Raw genomic sequence first — 19,798 nt, forward strand, 5'->3', positions numbered from 1 at the left:
GCGCGCCGCGCCCTCTCCTGTCCCGCCGGAAACGCGGGCCCCAGGCTGGACCCGGGCCCGCCGGCGTCGTCCCTGCCGGCCGGGCCGGAGCCCCTCCCCGGCGGCGACGGCCCGGGCTGCGCCCTCCGAGCTGCCACCTGAATGCAGCAGGTGTGGGGCGGCGGCTGCTCTACTTAGCGCCGCACACGTTCCCCGCTTGGCCTTTCCCCAGTAGCGGTGAAAATAGGGAACAATTCAAATATAGGCTGTGACCGTGATCGCGGCCGGCGGGGGCCGCGCCGCTGTCCCTGCAGAGCCCCTGACGAGGTCCCAGAGGAGGAACACGTCCGGGCCAGACCCGAGGAGGCTCTGGGAACTGGTGACTAACGCGGTGTGGAAGGGCAAAGGAGTTGTCCTCTAGGAGGGTGTTGACCCCTGTCACTCGGTTCAGAAGCCCGGCGGAGACTGACTGGCTTCACTGAACCCCCGTCCTAAATTCCCTGGACATGTAGCATCAAAGAGGGCGGGTGACCTCTGCGCCCCGTGCGCTGAGCGATATGTTCTGCCCTCAAAACCTTGATTTGTCTTTAAATATCCCAAACTGGATTTGTCATCTATGAGACTACTTAACCCATCCACACCTTTAAAAAAAATCGTCTAATTATATATATATACACATATATGTGTGTATATATAGATACAGATATAGATGTACAGAGCCATTTAACAAGTTCTGTATATTTAACGTTCCCTGTGTTTTCATCACGCTTCCTTCCCCATCTACAGTAAGTTGTCAGTAAATATTCATTGAATGAATAAAGGACTCACTATATGTTCTCCATTCATTCATTCATTCATTCATTCAATCAATCATTGATTCTTTCATTGGTGCTGACCCCCTGCCCTCACAAAGCTTATATTCTGGTTGTGCTGGGACAGCAGACAATAGTCAAATAAGTACATGTGCGGTGTGTCAAGTGCAGATATGTGCCATAAAGAAAAACAAGGCAAAGAAAGGGTATGGGGGAGAGAAGGAAAAGTTATTTTGTATAGGTGGTTCTGGATGGCTGTGGAGTTCCGCAGGCACAGGGAACATGTGCTGAGTTGGGAGTGTGCTTAGCTCGTTAGAGGAAAAAAAACAAGGAAACCAACATGGCTGGTGGAGCAAAAGGGGAATTAAGAAATGAAGGCAGAAAGGTGAGCCGTGACTGGGCAGATCATGCAAGGCCATGGCCATTTTAATAAAAGGACTTTGGCTTTTACTCTCTCAGGGTCAAGTCCAGAGCAACATGTATGGGAGAGGAATAACAGCAGGGAACGAAAAAGAGGAGTAGGAAGCTCTTGGCAAACGTGTAAGAATTCCGATAGAGTCATTTTTACAATATTAATGCTTAAGGATGTTCATTATACTTGAGAGAAACAGGCACTGTTGCCACAAATATGATTTAGACTGTCAACAATGATAGGCCATTCATTGGGGAAGGGAAGGTCTTTCCAACAAATGGTGCTTGGAAACATGGATGTCGTCCTGCAAAAAATGAAGTTGGACCTTTCTCTTAACACGGTATAAGAAAATTAACTCAGGATCAAACAGCTAAGCTTAAGCACTCAAACTATAGAACTCTTAGAAGAAAGCATAGGAAAAAAGTTTTCATTGCATTGGATTTGGCAAATAATTTCTGAGATATTGCACCAAAGGCACAGGAAACAAAAGAAAAACATGGATTACTTAAACTCCAACAAAATTTAAATTGTGCATCAAAGGATGCTATCAAGAGAGTAAAGTTACAATTCATAAAATATTTGCAAATCATAGGTCTGTAAAGGATTAATATCCAGAATATAAAAAGAACTCCTACAACTCAATAGTAACAACAAAAAAAACCCCAAGGACCCAATGCAAAAATGGGCAAAGGACCTGAATAGATGTTTCTCCCAGGATATACGAATGGCCTATAAGCACATGAAAAGGTACTCAACCTCATTAGTCATTAGAGACATGCAAATCAAGGCCACAATGAAATATCACTTCACACCCACTAGGATGGCTATTCTCAAAAACTAAGCTCTTAAACAAAAAATGGAAAATAATAAATGTTGACAAGGGTGTGGAGAAATAACCCTGGTGTACTGCTGCTGAGAACGCAAGATGGCGCAGTCACCATGGAAACAGTGTGGCAGCTCCTCAAAACATTAAACGAGTTACCATATGATCATATGATATGATCATATCATAGAATTATCACATGATGACTATGTAATAATTATCATTAAGTATTATAATTACGTAATACATATGTAATAATATATTACACATAGGTAATATATATCACCAAAAGAATTGAAAGCAGGGATTTGAATAGATATTTGTACACCAATGTTTATAGCAGCCAAAAGGTGGAAATAACCCAAATATCCATCATCAGATAAATGAATAAACAAAATGTGACATACGATGGACTTCTACTCAGTCATAGAAAGGAATGAAATTCTAGTACGTTATAACATGCATAAACCTTGAAAACATTATGTTAAGTGAAATAAGCCAGACACAAAAGGACAAATATCATGTGATCCCACTTATAGGAGGTGCCTAGCATAGGCAAATTCATGAAGACAGAATTGTGGCTGCCAGGGGCTGAGGTGGGAGGAACTGGGAGTTAGTGATTAGGATCACAGAGCTTTGGTTTGAGATGATGCAAAAGTTCTGGAAATGGACAGTGGTGATGGTTCATAACATTGGGAATGTACTTAATGTACCTAATGAACATTAATGTACTTATGTACTGAATGTACTTAATGCCACAAAATTGTACTCTTTTATGCTACATATATTTTACCACAATAAAAAAGTATGTGCAAATTGTGCCTGCATCTAACAGAGTAGGAAAATAAAACAGATGTAACCAATTTATTGAGCAAGATACTCAGCATGTGTCAGCAGAAAGTGACTTTATTCTCTCTCCCATTACTCATTTCAAACGTCTTCTCTGCTCCTGTTCTTTAACTGTCTTTGGATGGCATTATATCAGGTCCCAAAGCCTTTCTGATCACTTTCAATTAATATAAAGTCCTGAATATTGTAATACTGAAATGTTAAAACTCATGGAAAACTCACCTGTCAACCCTCCAAAACAGAGCCTGCTTCAGGCCTGGAGAACTTCAGGAGGTTAGGTATGGAGGGGACAATAAATTTAGCTTCTCCCATTCCCTAAGTCTACGACCTTGGGTGCTGCTCTGGGCCCCTCTGGGATTTCAAGCAAAAATCTTCCCTGATTGGTAAAGTTGTCACCTGATGTTGGCACCCTCTGATTGTAGCAGATTTTAAGTGCTGTCATTTTCTCTTCTAGGGTGATTCGTGGGTTCTTTTGAGGACCTGAGATCAGGGAGATCTGTCCCTCACAAGTCCCTTGACAGGGGCAATGCGTTGGTCAGCTGGCTGCTTGCATCCCCCTCTGGGACCCTGGTTAGGGCCCCCAGACCCTGCAGGCAGCCTTCTCCAGTAGGGGGCCCTGCTTGTTTGGCATCTGGCCTTCTGGAAACGTATGCATCCTCGTCCCACCAAATTCTGAATGTGGACTGCAGTGGAGAACAGGCCAACCCCAGTCTCTCCCGTCTGGTGCCCACTGGGCGGAAGGAAGTGGAGAAAAGTCAGGGCCCCTTGACTACTCCCCAAATTCCAAGGAAGTGCTCAGGAGTGGTCTCCTCAGTCTCCTAAGGAACTGCCTTCTTTGCAGTAGTTTGAACTACTACCTGCAGAACTGGTTTTTCCAGTGTCTCTGTACCCGATCCTGCATCAACTATACAGCCCTGTCCTTTAGATTGGGGGAGTTCTTCAGCTGTATTGTGGGGCCCCACCCAAGGCATCAGGGGATCCCTTTTACTATCATCCTACACCAGAGCATTAAGTCATCCCTCTCCCGTATTCCACGCGAGTCCTTTACAATGTACAAGGGGGTGGGAGTGAGGGGAATGGAGATGCGTTTTATCTGCCATTCCTGCATGGGATCCCTGATAACCCCAGCCTTCTGCATCAGGCACATGTCACCTACAGGGAACTTCCAGACCCCTACTCAATGGAGTAAACGTCCAAGGACTGGGATGCTGGCTCTCTAACCTTGGTCCCTGGTGGGAAACCCTTACTGAAAAGTCTTGCCAAATATATCTGCACCTTTTCCTGCCTTCTGAAACATCTTTGGGATGCCTGGGTGGCTCAGTTGGTTCAGCGTCTGCCTTGGGCTCAGGTCATGATCCCAGAGTCCTGGGACTGAGTCCCACATGGGGCTTTTTGGTCCATGGAGAGCCTGCTTCTCCCTCTGCCCCTCCCTCTTCTGCCCCTCCCCCCACTCATGCTTGTGTGCACTCTCTCTCTCTCTGACAAATCAGTGAAAGCTTTAAGAAATAAAATAAAGAATTTTAAATAAAGATTTAGTAAATGTAATTGAATTAAACAAAAAAAGAGAGAATCTGCATGCCTAGTTCTGAAGATCAGTTCTCCTAGTGCATATATCTCCTTGGATGTAGGACTCAGCTTAATCTATAAACTGTGTATCTGTCCACACTCCTCTTCCCCAAGATGCATACATTTGTTTTAAAATAAAACCTCATTTACAACCTTGTTCTTAAAAGCAGAGTGCAAGTGACCAAGGAGATAGGACAGAGTGTACACTCGATTTCTTGAAAGAACTGGTTAGTGAAGTTATGATTTGTGTGTAATCAAGATAAATCAGAATTAATCAAAGAAGGGATGACTGGGCGGCTCAGTCAGTTAAGCATCTGCCTTTGGCTCAGACTGGGATCCAGTCCCACGTCAGGCTCCTCGCTCGGCAGGGAACCTGCCTCTCTCCCTGCCTCTGTCTGCAGCTCCCCCTCCTCATGCTCTCTCTCTTTCTCTGACAAATAAAATCTTTAAAAAAAAATTAATCAATGAAGATATTACTCCTCTGGGGTGAAATAAGCATTCTCAGCTGATGCATGTGGCAGAGCACAAGAAGGGCATGATGCCAGCTGACCAGCTAAGAATCTGGACCATGTTTACTTGGACATTTTCAGGATAAAAAGATGACACAAGAACAGGTGAAGACATAGATCGATCAATCAATAGATATAGATAGATAGATAACCATACCAATACCATTGTAGTGAAATTTTTTATGTGTTAGTGAAATTTGGGGACAAAAAGAACCTTTATAAGCTTCCTGAGTGTGTGTGTGTGTGTGTGTATGTGTGGTGGTGGGGGAGATAAAAACAAGTCATGTACAAAGGATCAGGGGTAGAATAGTTTATGATTAGCAGCAGAAGCTGATCCAAAAAGACTTTATAACAACATGAGAAGAAAAAAGACAATGGAAGAATATCTCCGTAATATTCAACGAAAGTGATTTCCGACCCAGAACTATAACCCCAACCAAATAGCACTCGAATGCAAGAGAAGATTAAGAATATCTTCAAATATGCAGGGTATGTCAAAAACTTATCTCCCAGACACTCTTTCTGGATGTAAGCCACCAAAATGAGGGAATCATCCATGGGAAAGAAAGGCATAGGATATAAAAGCGAGGATAAGGGGATTCCCTAAATGATGGCAAAGGGGTAGCGCTGTGACAGGGGTGTCCTGCTGCACAGATGGCGTCTTTCCAGGCTGCAGGAATGTGACCCAAGAGACAGGAGTGCTATCAAGATGCCTTCTTTTGTATCATCTTTTTATACCAGCTCAGGGAAACCATTTCACCTATTATTTAATAGGTTTTTTTTTTTTTTACTTTTATATTTTTTTGGTAATCTGTATGTCGGATATGGAGCTCAAACTCATGACCCAGAGATCAAGAGTCACATGTTCTTCCAACAGAGCCAGGAAGATGCCCCATTAGAACAGTTTTAGAATTATAGAAAAACAGAATATAGTGCAGGCAGTCCCATATAATAACTTCTCACTCAGTTTCTCTTCTTATTAATATCTTATAGGAGTTTGGCTTATTTGTTACAACTCATGAACCAATATTGATACTTTGCTATTAGTTTAAAGCCTAGAGTTAAACAGACTGCCTTATTCTCCACCTTATGTCTTTTTCCGTTCTAGCATCTCAACCAGGGTACCACATTACATCGAGTCATTCAATCTCCTTAGGCTTCTCTTGGCTGTGATAGTTTCTCAAACATTCCTCATTTCTAATGGCTTTGATAGTTTGAGAAGTACTGGTCAGTGGGTTGTTGCTGTTGTTTTTTGTTTTGTTTTGTTTTTAGTTTTTATTATTGAAATATATTTGACATACAGTGTTATATTAGCTACAGGTGTACATCATGATGACTGGACAATTCTATGCATCACTCAGGGCTCACCATAAATGTAGGACCATCTGTCACCATCCTACATCACTGCAATACCATTGACTATATTCCATGTGCCGTATTCAACTCATGACATCTTGAAGAACTTTCTTCTCAATCAAAAACTACTCCTTGCCCATCTCTGCCTCACTTATTTAAATCGAACGTCAATGGATAAAGGTAGAAGAAACGTTTTTATTTCCTCCGACCTCTAAAAATATCTTTTTCAGGAACATACATGGAAGGACACTTTCATCTTTAGAAGTGTTTTTAGAATGAATGTCAAGTTGACTTCCACAACATCTTGAGGAAGGCAGATGGCTTGAGGTGGGAGGAGTTAGAGGGGAGAGAAAGTGATGCCCAATTTCCTTCCCTAGGGAAGGAAATCCATTCTACTTTCCTCCCAGGGGGTGCCCCTCCCCCACATTCACTGAGTCACACACACATACACATTCATACACACACTCACACAGTCTGTGAGGAAAGAAAGCTGAGTGCCCTCCTTAGAAAGGAAGGGGAGGTTACAGAGATATTATGATGCAATGAGGACCATATGAAAGACACTAGTAACATTATGAGGTCAGGGTTTTTACTGAAATGCTTCTCTATATGAAATGCATTAGATTAAGCCAGGCTAAGGTCCCAGTGGCGGCTCTGACTCCTACCCACAATATGAGATTTTAAGATCAAAGGGATGCGACCCAGGATGAAACGTGAGACAGCAGGGAGGCAGTGTGACAACTGGAGGTTGTTTCAAGTTGACAAATTTGTGCTCTTTCTTTCTGCACAGAAATAAGAGATTCCCTATGTCCCCATGGATACCAAGGAGCAAAAGCATTTAAACACTGAACTTCAGATTAATAATTTTAGGACAGCCTTGAAAGGGTTTAAAAACTTGGTTGAGCAAGCAGCAGCCCAGAAAAGAGATGAAAGAGGAGGACTGCTTATCCAGAAAGAAGGTAAGGTCAGCGATTATGAGCAGTAGAGTCAGGTGTGTGGATGAGAACCGTGCAATGTTTCAAGCCATCAAAGAGAAGCACCATGGCTTAAGAGCCAAGACATCGGGGCACCTGGGTGGCTCAGTGGGTTAAGCCGCTGCCTTCGGCTCGGGTCATGATCTCGGGGTCCCGGGATCGAGTCCCGCATCAGGCTCTCTGCTCAGCAGGGAGCCTGCTTCCTCCTCTCTCTCTGCCTGCCTCTCTGCCTACTTGTGATCTCTCTCTGTCAAATAAATAAAATCTTTAAAAAAAAAAAAAAAAAGAGCCAAGACATCAAATGACTCGCTAAAGGCCTAAGTGGTCCTGGGGGAAGCTTCGTTCACTTCTCTGAAACTTAGTTGGCTCAAATGTAAAATTAAGAGATTGGATGAAATGATCTCGAAGGGCTCTTCCGTGGGATCGACACCCGATGGCTTGCTGGTTGACCTGGGACTCTCAGGAGTACACAGTGACCATTAGCAAGCCATGGAAACCACCCTGCTCTCTCTTTACTTAAGGGTATGGTGAGACCACAAAGAGTTTTGTAAGCAGAGCAAAGTGTTTTTTTCTGCAACTTTGCTTCACTGTCTCGGCCTCTCCCCATATCTCTCGGCTGAAACGATTCAAGCATGCCAAGGTTAGCGGAATGAGGTAGGCAGTAGTCTGCCAAGAATATTAACAGCAGAAAAAATGACACAGAATGGGGGGTCAGCGCTCAAGGGGACAGCTTCAGGGCATTGTGGATGGCGCTGAGGACAGCAGGGACAGATAACGCTTACCAGCACAGTCCAAGACTAACAGAACAAAGCCTGCTGTTACAAGGAAAAGAGCAGAGCCCCATAACTGTGATGGGGTTCGCATAGCCAGTTTCTGCCTGTCCCGGGCTGTACAGCCACAAAAGAATGGAATTGTTGACTTTGGATGATCAAACACAAGCTGGTATTATTTGATAGTGGTCAAGAATTTATAAATCACCTTGAAAAAGAGAATTTATAAATCACGTTAATAAATATAAATTAATTGATTCTCTTGACAATTCTAATAGGCAAATATTACTATTATTGCTATTACCCCCCCATCCTATTTGTTAAAGGATGACAGGAAAATCATCTGCCCGAGTAATCTATGTGTTAGAGCTAAGCTTCAGAGCTTCAAGATGGACTTTTTAGATGAGTGTGAACTTGGCTGGGCTTCTAAACCACTGCACAGAACTTTTATTTTTCCCCAGTCAGCCTGTTTACCCGTCTCTGTAATTGATTTCCCAAACCTTTACCACTTCTGTTGACTCCTCTCTGGATCTCAGCTCCTTTCAGCCATGGTTCCAGCATCCTAAGGAAAAACAAGACCAAAAGACAAGAATCCCCTCAACCTCTCTTTCCTCCACTTCTGAATTTCCCCAAAGCAACATCTGTCATTTTGTCCATCTGTCCTCCTGTCCAAGGCTATCACTTTGCTGCAACAACTTCAAAATCTCCTTTACACCTGCTTTGTTCTCTCAAACTAAAAATATTCCCAAACATCCTGACTTTGACTTTCTCTTCCCTGTAAGGTATCACTGTATGCCTTTCTTTGTTTCTCCACTAAATTTCCCCACAGCATCACCACTTAATTTTCAAGCTATTCAAGTCTGACTTCTCTCATCACTTTGCTGAAAATGCTCCTACTGAGGTATCCCAGCACCTAATATGACTGCCAAGTTCGATTGTTTTCATTTTCCAGCATACCTGGCCCTTTCAATGCATCAGCTCACTCCTCTGCTTCCAGATACTATCTCCTTCTGTGTCTCTCATCACAGCTCTCTCGTATTTTTTTCTTTCTCATTCTTTCTTTGCCTCTTTTTTTTTTTTTTGGAAGTCTTCCTGTGTTCTCTCTCAGTCTTAAAGCACTGATGCCATTCACCTAGTCTCCTAAACTAGATATCTTGCTATAACCTTTGACTATCTCATGGAATCTTACTCTTGGGCTATTACAACAGGGGTTCAATATAATCATCTTCTTGCCAAGAGTTATTCCTTATTTTTTTTTTTAAATGCCACATCCCTGGCTTATTAACTCTGCTCTAAAGTTCCATATATGTGAACTTGGCATTTGGGGCTATTCCCAGCCATGCCTCGATCTACCTTTCTCATATCAGCTCCTGGAACTTTCCCTCTATGAACCTTCCATCCCAAAATGAACTTGTCAGCATTCCCAAGCACCTCATACTCGTAATGCCTCTGATTTTGCATGTATCCTTCCTTCAGTGTAGAATGTCTTTCCTCCCTTTCGTTGTCCCCATAAGTCTTGCTCACTTTTTAAGACCAAATCAAATCTCACCTTTCTGTAAAGCCTTTCCCCAAACAAAGCCACCTTTAGCACGGTTAATGCACTTTCTTGCCATCTCGAGGATTTCCCTTGACCTGCAGAAACTGATGTGTGTTCCTGCCCCTTCTCTCCACAGCACTTGCCCTGTGAGTGCTCGGAAGGGGCTTTGTAACCCTAGGACTAGCCCAGTCTTGTGTCCAGGAAGTGCTCCTTAAATGTGTGCTACGCAGGGTGCTTGGGTGGCTCAGTCGTTTAAGCAGCTGACTCTTGATCTCAGGTCAGGTCTTGATCTCAGGGTCATGAATTCAACCTGGGCATGGAGCCTATTTAAAAAAAAAAAATGTGTGCTAAGCAAACAAGGTAATCTTGCTTTCACTTCAACCTTCAAAGCTACATTGAAAAACTTCCCTCCTCTATAGTACCTATGTGTATATATGTGTAGGTATATGTATACATGTGTTGATACAGAACAAATATATTTCAATAGATATATAGTAATATATTTTTTAGAATATTATACTATAATACACTACAGCCCAATGTATAGTGGGTATATTATATGTCTATTATATATAATATAGATTCAATAAGAACTAATTACTGCTAGATTTCCTACTCTGACCGAGGGACTGATCTGAAAGACTGTGAAGGAGAAATATAATCTTAACTTTTCAGACTGCTAAGGCTGGCATACCTTCATATTAGTTCTTAATACTGGAAAATAAGATCTGCTTCTCACTATAGGCAGGAAGCTAAGAATCAGAATGTTTTGATGTCAAGGAATTCATCTGTGCTCTTTAATCTTCTTGTCAATGACCTGATAGAATTAAAATCACCCTAGGAAAGAAAAGTTTCATCATCGTCCTCTAGCCACATCTACAATGAAATACATTTACATGGAAACACATTACACTCACCATGGTGTGAATTTAAAGAGACTAATCTATTTAGATATCTCATAAGAATTTTAAATGTCGTATGACCCAGAGGGAATGCTTTATTTTCCCCAGGAATCATGTTCCCTCCTCAATTGCCCCTGCTTTGGTAAGTAGCACCAGAATCTGCTGAGTTTGAAAACCTGAGACTTAAGCATGAATCTAGAACAGGATTTCTCAAGTTTGGCACTACTAACGTCTTTGTTCTGTGTATATGAATGTGGGCTGTGGGAGGGGTTATCCCGTGCATTGAAGGATGGTTAGGCATATCTCTGGTCTCTATCGACTAGGTGCTGTAGCATTCCCATCCCTAATTCTAACAAGCAAAATTGTCTGTAGACGACGTTGCCAATGTCCCTGTAGGAGACGGAGGGGAAACCTCCCTTGGATGAGAACCCCTGGTCTGAATCCTGCCTGTCTTTCACTCATTACTCCTGCCCCACAAAAACCTCCAGTCCATTAGAAGTCTTTGCCATTCTGCCTCCAACTGTATCTCACCATCTCCAGTACTACCTCTCAGTGCCTGTATCACTTATCATCCAATCAAGGACATTTCCAAGCAAGAAAGGGGTTGTTATTAATAATAATTAATATTGTTGTTATTAATAATATTGTTATTAATAACAATTAATAACGAAGTTGAAAAATCAGCTGCATCGTTCTGGCCACGCCTCCACTATCTGAAACCTGGACTAATGCACTAGCCTCTCTCTGGGCTCATAGCTGTCATTCTTACCTCTTGCTGCAGCCACTATGCTTTGAGAAAAGCAATACCTTACCAGCATGCTGAGAATAAAATTCGAACTGCTGACTCCAGCCTGACCCTCCTTCTTGATAATCTCCCGTGACAGTACTTTCCCTGCCCTCACTTCTTCCTACCCAGTGACCCTCCCAGAATATGCCAAGCTCTGTCCAGACTCAGAGTCCTTTTGTTTGTTGGCTTCTGCCTGAAATGCTCTTGTCTAGCTGTACGCATGGCTGATTCCTTTTTGTTTATCGGGTCTTGGCTTAATTTTTTTACCCATGTCCTTAAAGAGGCTTTCCTGAGGTCCATCGCAGCCCACCACCATTGATAGGTAATTCTATCACAGCACCGTATTGGTTTCCTTCCTAGTATTTAGCTCGCTCTGTACCTTTGTACTTTACACCTTTATACATTTACTTTGCTACTAAGGTGTGACATACAGGAGAGCCTCCGGAGCACGCTAATCTTAAGTGTTTAGCACAGTAGACGTGGACGTTGTAAACATTTCTGCGGCTACCAGCCAGATGCAGGCAAAGAACATTTCTAGCATCCCGGAGAGTCCCCTTACACACAGACAGCCGCTCATCCAATGCCTAACTCCAGGAATTAGTCTTGCCTGTCTCAATCGGTAAATATTTGTATCTTTGCATGTGGATTTTATGTTTCTCCCACTAGAGCGTAAACTCCCCGAGGAAGGGAACTTGTTGATTTAGTTTGAAGCCCAGTGTCTAGCTCGGTTCTCACACTTAACAATAATGATGCCTTTTCGTGTCAAACTCCTCCTTATCTTTAGACTCCATAGTAGCTCCCAAGTGAATCACTAAATTTGGCAGAATCGAACTCAAGCATGGTGTGTGTGTGTCCACATACCGTCAAGGAACCGATTAAGAATTGCTCTTTGCTCCTGTCTCTGCTACCTGAGATGAGTTCTCGCAGACACTCCTGATTGGTAAAACTTTTCATAACAGGAAAGAACGAATCCACTTTCTTCTCTTTGTATTCCTGAACAAAACTCCTCGTTGAAACATAAGCTGTGGAGGAAGGACTGAAGACCAAATTTTATTCTAAGTAATATTTTAGTCAAGTACTGAGTTATGTTTCTAATGTAAAGAACCTTAAAATGAGGCCTTATCTGGTTTTAATAGGTTGAAATGAGGAAACTGATTAGAAGATAGGAAAAGGAGCTGAGTCCTTGGAGTTTGGTAACTATGTTCTTGCAATTTGTTACAATGCAGATGTAATCGATTATGACAAGTTTTATGAGGTTGTGCAAGAACTCTTCGGTCCAGAAGTGAAGAGTCAAGATGTGAAAAGCTTTTACAGGAAACTCTGCAACAACCCTGATGTACCTATCGACTGGTGTGAGGTAGCATTTTTCATGTTTATCATAAGAAATCCAGGTATTGTTTCTCCTTGTTCAGAATAAATAATTTATCCAAGTGTGATTCCCACAAGGGTTAAGCCCAGGCGTGTATGTGGCATGTGTGAATGCCATTAAAGATGTGACCACTGTCCCTAACTGAACGTTAGTGAGACAGACAGAAGTTTCACTCTATTATTCATGGCTAACTCTTGAATACCTTTAGATGGAGCTGCCAAATGGAAGAAATATACATGCCATTAACAACAACCAATATGATAAATGCCTTCATTACATTCTCAAGGAGAGATCTTCCTTTTCAATAGTTTCAAAGCATACAAATATCATGTAAGAGAAGAAAAAGACTATGGTTGACCACCTCTACCATTTCCTGAGTCACTTCCTGTCTGTGCAGTTCTGTGTCCCTTCCACCATTGTCTGTTCTTGGATGAACATAGAGACGCATGTTTGGTGAAGTGATCTATGGACTATATATATATCTCTATGGATCTACGGAAAAGGAGAAAGGAATGCCTCTGATCTTTGTTGAAACTCACAGAAGACTGCACTCTGTAGGTTTGTTTGTAAACCAGATTCTTCCTATTCTAAAAGGATTCGAGGTAACTTACAATTTTAAAAAATTGCACACATGTTTATAAGCAATGGAAGTAATATTAAAAATTAGCAGGCTCTTTCTCAAAAATCAGTAGATAGAGGGGCACCTGGGTGGCTCAGTCAGTTAAGTGTCTGACTCTTGATTTCGGCTGAGGTCCTGATCCTCAGGGTTGTGAGATGGAACCTTGTGTCGGGCTCTGCACTGAGCATGGAGCCTGCTTGAGACTCTCTTCTTTCCACTCCCTCTGCCTCACCCCTGCTCAAAAAAAAAAAAAAAAAAAATCAGTAGATACAGTAAACAAAATGAAAAGCAAAGATGGAAAGGATTTGCCTATCATTTTTAACAAGCTGGTAGATGTGTATAAATAGAACTTTGGACCCGAGATATAGGAAAGACACATCTTCCCAACTATATACACATCACAAAAATGTGCATGCATAAAAGTAAAAAGAACATTTCAGTAAACTCCAATATAAGAAAACTAGGAACCAATAATAAAAGATTGTCCAAACTCTAAGAACCGTCCAAATAAAAAAAGAATTAGTTTTGGGGAAAAATTGTAAACAAAAAGCCTATTAAGCCTTTAAAGAATACATAATTCCTGCATTATATATAGTTTTGTACAACTTAAGAAAAGCCGATACGTTATCCCACTCATTTTATGAGACTGTAATAACATGAGCTGAACAGAGAAAAAATGCCAGGGAACGATAGGCCAATATTGATGCTGAAATCCTAAATAAAATTTTAACAAGTCAAATCCAGCAGTGCATTAAAAATTATTTCTGAGTAGAACTCATCCCAGAAAAGTAAGGGTAATTTAATATTAGAAAGTCCAGGAACATATTTCATTCAATATGTTAGAAGAGAAAAACAATTATTTGATAACTTTGATTAGAAGTCAGCACGCTAAGGCCCACAGGCCAAACTGAACAGCCACGTGTTTTGCAAACAAGGTTTATCGGAACACAGAATACTCACCCATCTGTATACTCTGTGGCTGTGTCTGTGTTACAAGAACAGAAATGAATAATGTGACTGAGACTGAATGCTCTGTAAGTCAACAATATTTACTACCTGGCCCTTTTCAGGAAAAGTTTGCTGACTCCTGATCTTAAACTAACATAAAAAAATTTTTTTATAGAAATCTTGTAGCCATTCCCATTTTTACAAAGAAAAAAAAAATCTTAGCAGAATAAGAATGATGAACAATTTCCTGAATTTGGTAAAAGGTTGTGTTCATTTTCTGGAGCTGCTATAAAAAATGACCACTAATTTAGCAACTTTCCCCTGGGCTTTATTGACGTAGAACGTTGTGTAAGTTTAGGTGCAGAATGTATTAATTTGTACATTTCTCTGTGTCAAAATGGCTGCCTCCATAGGGTTAGCCGCCACCTCCTTCATGTCACATGATTACTGCTTCTTCTTTGTGGGGAGAGCATTAAAGATCTACTCTATTGGCAACTTGGAAGTACATCATGAGGCATTCTTTTTTACTTTTTTTTTAAACTTTTTTTTAAAAGAATTTTTATTTTTTTATTAACATATAATGTATTATTAGCCCCAGGGGTACAGGTCTGTGAATCGTCAGGTTTACACACTTCATAGCACATACCCTCCCCAATGTCCATAACTCCACCACCCTCTCCCTACCCCCCAAACCCCAGCAACCCTCAGTTTGTTCTGTGAGATTAAGAGTCTCTTACGGTTTGTCGGGAGATCCCATCTTGTTTCATTTATTTATTTATTCTTTCATCATGAGGCATTCTTAACCATAATTGCCATTCTGTACATTAGATCCCCAGAACACATCCATCTTGGAAGTCTGAACACATAATTGGAAGTTTGAACTCTTTGAACAACATGTCCCCTTTTCCCTGATAACCACCATTCTAGTCTCTGTTCCTATGAGTTCAGATTCTTTTGATTCCTCATATAAGTGATATTATGTCTTTCTCTGTCTGACTTATTTTACTTAGCATAATGCTTACAAGGTCCACACATGCTGTCGCAAATGCCAAGATTTATTTCTTTCTAAACTTCACAACTTCAGGAAACACACATTTACTATCTCACCATTTCCAGGGAGCAGGAGTCTGGACACAACTTAGCTGGGTCCTCTGCTCAAGGTCTCACAGGGCTGCAATCATGTTATTCTCATATGGAAACCCAACAAGTAAAGAATCTTCTTCCAAGCTCATTCCAGGGGTTGGCAGAATGCATTTCCTTGTTGTGTATGATGAAGGGACTCAGCTTTTTATTGGCTGGAAGCTGGAGACTAGAAGGTGCCCTCATGTTTCCAAGGCTGTCTGCAGTTCTTTGCCTTATGAAACACTACATAGGCAGTTCACAACTTCACTTCTTCAAGGCTTTCTGCACAGTCCCTGAGGACAGTCTTGTATAATGTAATATAATCATTGGCGAAATAATCCAGCACCTTTGCCTTATTCTTTTGATTAGAAGCAAGTCACAAGTTCTAGGCATACTCAAGGGATGAGGGTTCTGCAAAGGTGTGACTCACTGTGTGTGGGGGGAGGGGACTTACTTTAGGATGTGCTCTTCTTCTTTTTTTTTTTTTTAAGATTTTATTTATTTACTTGACAGAGATCACAAGTAGGCAGAGAGGCAGGCAGAGAGAGAGGGGGAAGCAGGCTCCCTGCTGAGCAGGGAGCCCGATGCGGGGCTCTATCCCAGGACCCCGGGATCATGACATGAGCCAAAAGCAGAGAGGCCTTAACCCACTGAGCCACCCAGGTGCCCCTAGGATGTGCTCTTCTAACCAGAAGTCTCTAGAAACCTCTTTAATCAAGGGTCATATTTAATGATAAAATAGTAGGAACAGTCCGGCGCCTGGGTGGCTCAGTGGGTTGAGCCACTGCCTTTGGCTCAGGTCATGATCTCAGGGTCCTGGAATCGAGCCCTGCATCGGGCTCTTCCCTCGGCGGGGAGCCTGCTTCCCTCCCCCTCTCTCTCTGCCTGCCTCTCGGCCTACTTGTGATCTCTGTCAAATAAATAAAATCTTTTAAAAAAGTACTAGGAACACTCTCATTCAAGTTAAGAGCAAGAAAAGGATGCCTATTATCTTGACTGCTCTTCAGTACTTTACTGGAGATTGTAAGCAATGAAAAGACAGAACAAACAAACAAATAAATAAGATGTATAGATCAAGGACAATGAATCGTGACTGCCAAGCTTGCTTCTTTTTCTTTCTCTCCTTCCTTCTCTTCCTTCCTTCTTTCCTTTTTTCTTTTCCATTGTTTTTTTAGAGCCTGTTTTGGTCGAGCTTGCCTTTAGAGCCCTACATTCAATGGTCAATTTTCCAGTGTGTCTTGGGTTTTCAGCAGCAGGTTTCTGAGAGCTGCCTTGTGGTTACCTGAATTCTATACAGTGATGACCTATTTTTCTGGAACGATCATGAGTTAATGTTTGTGTTGCTAAAATTAGAGGGAATGTTAGTCATTTTGTCAGAATCCACTACAGAGAACTTGAGAGTAACTGCTGGGTATTACCTGAGGAAAGGTTGGGCCAGGACCTGAAGAGGCCCCCTGATTGAAAGGCACAGGTAAAACGAGACAGCTGTATTGGTAATACGGCCAGAGAATGATGGGGAAATGTTGGATTTATCCTTAGTGAAGGTCCAGCGGCACAAAATATCGAAGAAGCTTTGCTAGGAAAGACCCTCATTGGAAATGGAACCCTTAGAAACTCTAGACTGCCGCACTGCCCAAAACACTTGCCCCTACCCACAGGAGGCTGCTGAGGCCTGGAAATGTAACTAGTCTCAACGGAGATGTGCTATAATTATTGAATACACACTGGATTTCAAAAATGTAATACATAAAGGTGGTGTAAAATGGCTCCCTAGGAACTTTTTATATTGGTTACATGCGGAAATTATATTTTGGACACATCAGGCTAAAAATTAATTATTAAAAAATTATTTATTAAAAAATTAATTATTAAAAAATTAATTAATTATTAAATGGTGCCTGGATGGCTCAGTTGGTTAAGCCTCCGCCTTCAGTTCAGGTCATGATCCCAGGGTCCCAGGATCGAGCCCCGCATCGGGCTCTCTGCTCCATGGGGAGCCTGCTTCCCCCTCCCTCTCTCTGCCTGCTGTTCCCCCAGCTTGTGTTCTCTCTCTCTCAAATAAATAAATAACATCTTTTTAAATAAATACAATTAAATTAATTCACTCTTTTTACATTTTTTAATGTGGCTACTAGAAAAATTTAAAGTTACATATATGGCTCTCGTTATGTTTTTATTGAACAGCAGAGAAAATGTCAAAATAGACATAGAAGGAATTCGCCCTGATCAGCAAAGATGGATTTTTGCTGGCAAACGACGGAAAGATAGACAGACCACGTCCCACAGAAAGAGTCCAACTTTGTTTTTTAGGAACAGTTCCAGAAAGAATAAGAAGACATTTGGCATTGTTCTCTAAGAACACAAGCATAAGAGAAAAAAGTTTAATATAGTGTGTTTAGGGGCACCTGGGTGGTTCAGAGGGTTAAGCCTCTGCCTTCTGCTCAGGTCATGATCTCAGGGTCCTGGGATCGAGTCCCACATCGGCTCTCTGCTCAGCAGGGAGCCTGCTTCCTCCTCTCTCTCTCTCTATGCCTGCCTCTCTGACTACTTGTGATCTCTGTCTGTCAAATAAATAAATAAAATCTTAAAAAAAAAATATATATATATATAGTGTGTTTAAACATCAGAAGACCTAAGAAAATGATAACAATTAGCCACCATGATCAGAAATGCTCATTCTGAAGAATGTGACTTCAAATTCTTTACTCTCAACTGGTTCTATGGATAAGTCAGATGTGCAAAATATCCCTTTTAATTTGAGCAAAATTATAAATAGAGGCCCATACATCAAATATGTAAAAGTTTTTAAATTCTAAGTTTAGCAATTGTTAAATTAAATAGGTTCTGTCCTCCAATTTTGACACACATGCCTTAGTAATGTCCTAGAAGTCCAAGTGAGAATTTAAAATTCTAGTACTTTGTAGTTTCACATCGAAACAGGGAGACAAGGGGAGAGTTAGGCCTGGCCTGTTCTCCTTCTTTTAGTGTGTGTGTGTGTGTGTGTGTGTGTGTGTATTTATATATAAGCATATAATATAAACATATACTCTGGGACTTCGGGATCATGACCTGAGCCAAAGGCAGTCGCTTAACCAACTGAGCCACCCAGGTGCCCCATATATGACATATATATTAACAAAAGCCCTTAATCATACAAAGATTAGCTTAAGAAATCCAATGAATAGCAAGACAGTCAGAGTTTTAAGAAATCAAATGAACGATAAGACAGTGAGTAATTTTGTGGGAATACAGAAATAGCTGTCTTTTTCCTAAAGGTTGTAAGTGTACAAAATAAACATGTTTTCTCAAGGATCTAGGCTCAATCACACTGTGTAAATCCTTTGGATACTGTCCCTTCTACTCATAACTTGAATTCTCTGTCACTAAACTTGGAGTAGCAATAATTTTGAGAATCACATATCCTCACTGTTCTCAATTTTTTAATGAACATTTCTCACGTGCAATGGTTCATGTACTTGAATTTCTAATGTAATATTTCTGGATCACCAAAAATATGAAAATGAGTGTATAATGAGTAATTCATATCAACATCAAATAATTTATGCATTTCAAGGAACAACAGAAGTCTGCTGATATTATATTACACACTTGGATTCAGAAAATCAATGCCCTAAAAATGTCCCAGGAGGCCAACAAATGAGACACGGTCAGTCCACTTATGTGAGAACCTGGCCTCCATGTTCTCAGCTTTGAAGAGAGAGATTTATGTTACAGATGTTTTGTTGTATGTAAACAGAACACTTCTTTGTCCTTAAAATAAATGGATGAAGGAATAAGTAAGGAAAACCCAGACTGCTTCATTGTGTAGGTGAGGAATTAGAGCCCCGTTCTTTTCCGCGTCTACCCCCTCTTTCTCCTTCTCCTTGCCTTTCTGGTTAGAACATCCTAGTTATCTTGCATTTGTCTTTTTCCCGACACCTCCCATGTTCTCATCTACTCTCCTCAACAGCCCCTCCCCACCACGTAGACTGAGGCGGGCGATGTTTTGCAATAATAAAGATGAGGGAAATGAAACGCAGAAAGGTTAATTGACTTACCCCAAGCCACAGCGAAAATGGGTTTTGGTCCTGGTGCTGAGACTTTCTCCTTCTGTCTGCACTAATTTCATATGACATTATTCTGTTGTATCACCTGGGTTCTTCTCTTCATAAATCACACGCAAGTTTAATAGGAACACTTGTGAGCAGCCTCTGTAAACTGTATATACATGAAGAAAAATGAGGTTTAAGAAAATATTGCAGGAAACATCTCCTTCTATTGTTCTGTCATTCTCCTCACAAACTATCTGTGTCAACGCTCCTAAGAGGCATTTCTATTCCAAGCGGTGTGACCTAACCTTTCTAACCTTCATATCCAACACCTGTAAAATGGAAATTCAGGGCTGGGAGACTAACTTTGTCTCAGAACAGATTACCATTTTTTAAAAAAATCAGCCATTGTTAA

At 41.3% G+C, this 19,798-nt stretch overlaps 1 protein-coding gene across 3 annotated transcripts in view; it reads left to right on the plus strand.

The window, feature by feature from the left end:
• The first annotated feature begins 6,395 nt into the window (after positions 1–6,395).
• The window catches only part of WDR64 (WD repeat domain 64), a 138,702-nt gene continuing 125,299 nt past the window's right edge, over positions 6,396–19,798 (plus strand). For 2 of the 3 annotated variants that reach the window (XM_032318651.1, XM_032318653.1), the window contains exons 1-2: positions 6,938–7,265; positions 12,503–12,633. In XM_032318651.1, coding sequence (XP_032174542.1) covers positions 7,121–7,265; positions 12,503–12,633 — 276 coding nt within the window. In that variant the 5' untranslated portion in view covers positions 6,938–7,120. Of the gene's footprint in view, positions 6,487–6,937; positions 7,266–12,502; positions 12,634–19,798 lie in introns of those variants that run through there. The other variant, XM_032318652.1, reaches the window with a different exon arrangement.

Source organism: Mustela erminea, chromosome 17 (genome assembly GCF_009829155.1).
Source record: "Mustela erminea isolate mMusErm1 chromosome 17, mMusErm1.Pri, whole genome shotgun sequence".
In the NCBI taxonomy this organism is placed as follows: Eukaryota; Metazoa; Chordata; class Mammalia; order Carnivora; family Mustelidae; genus Mustela; species Mustela erminea.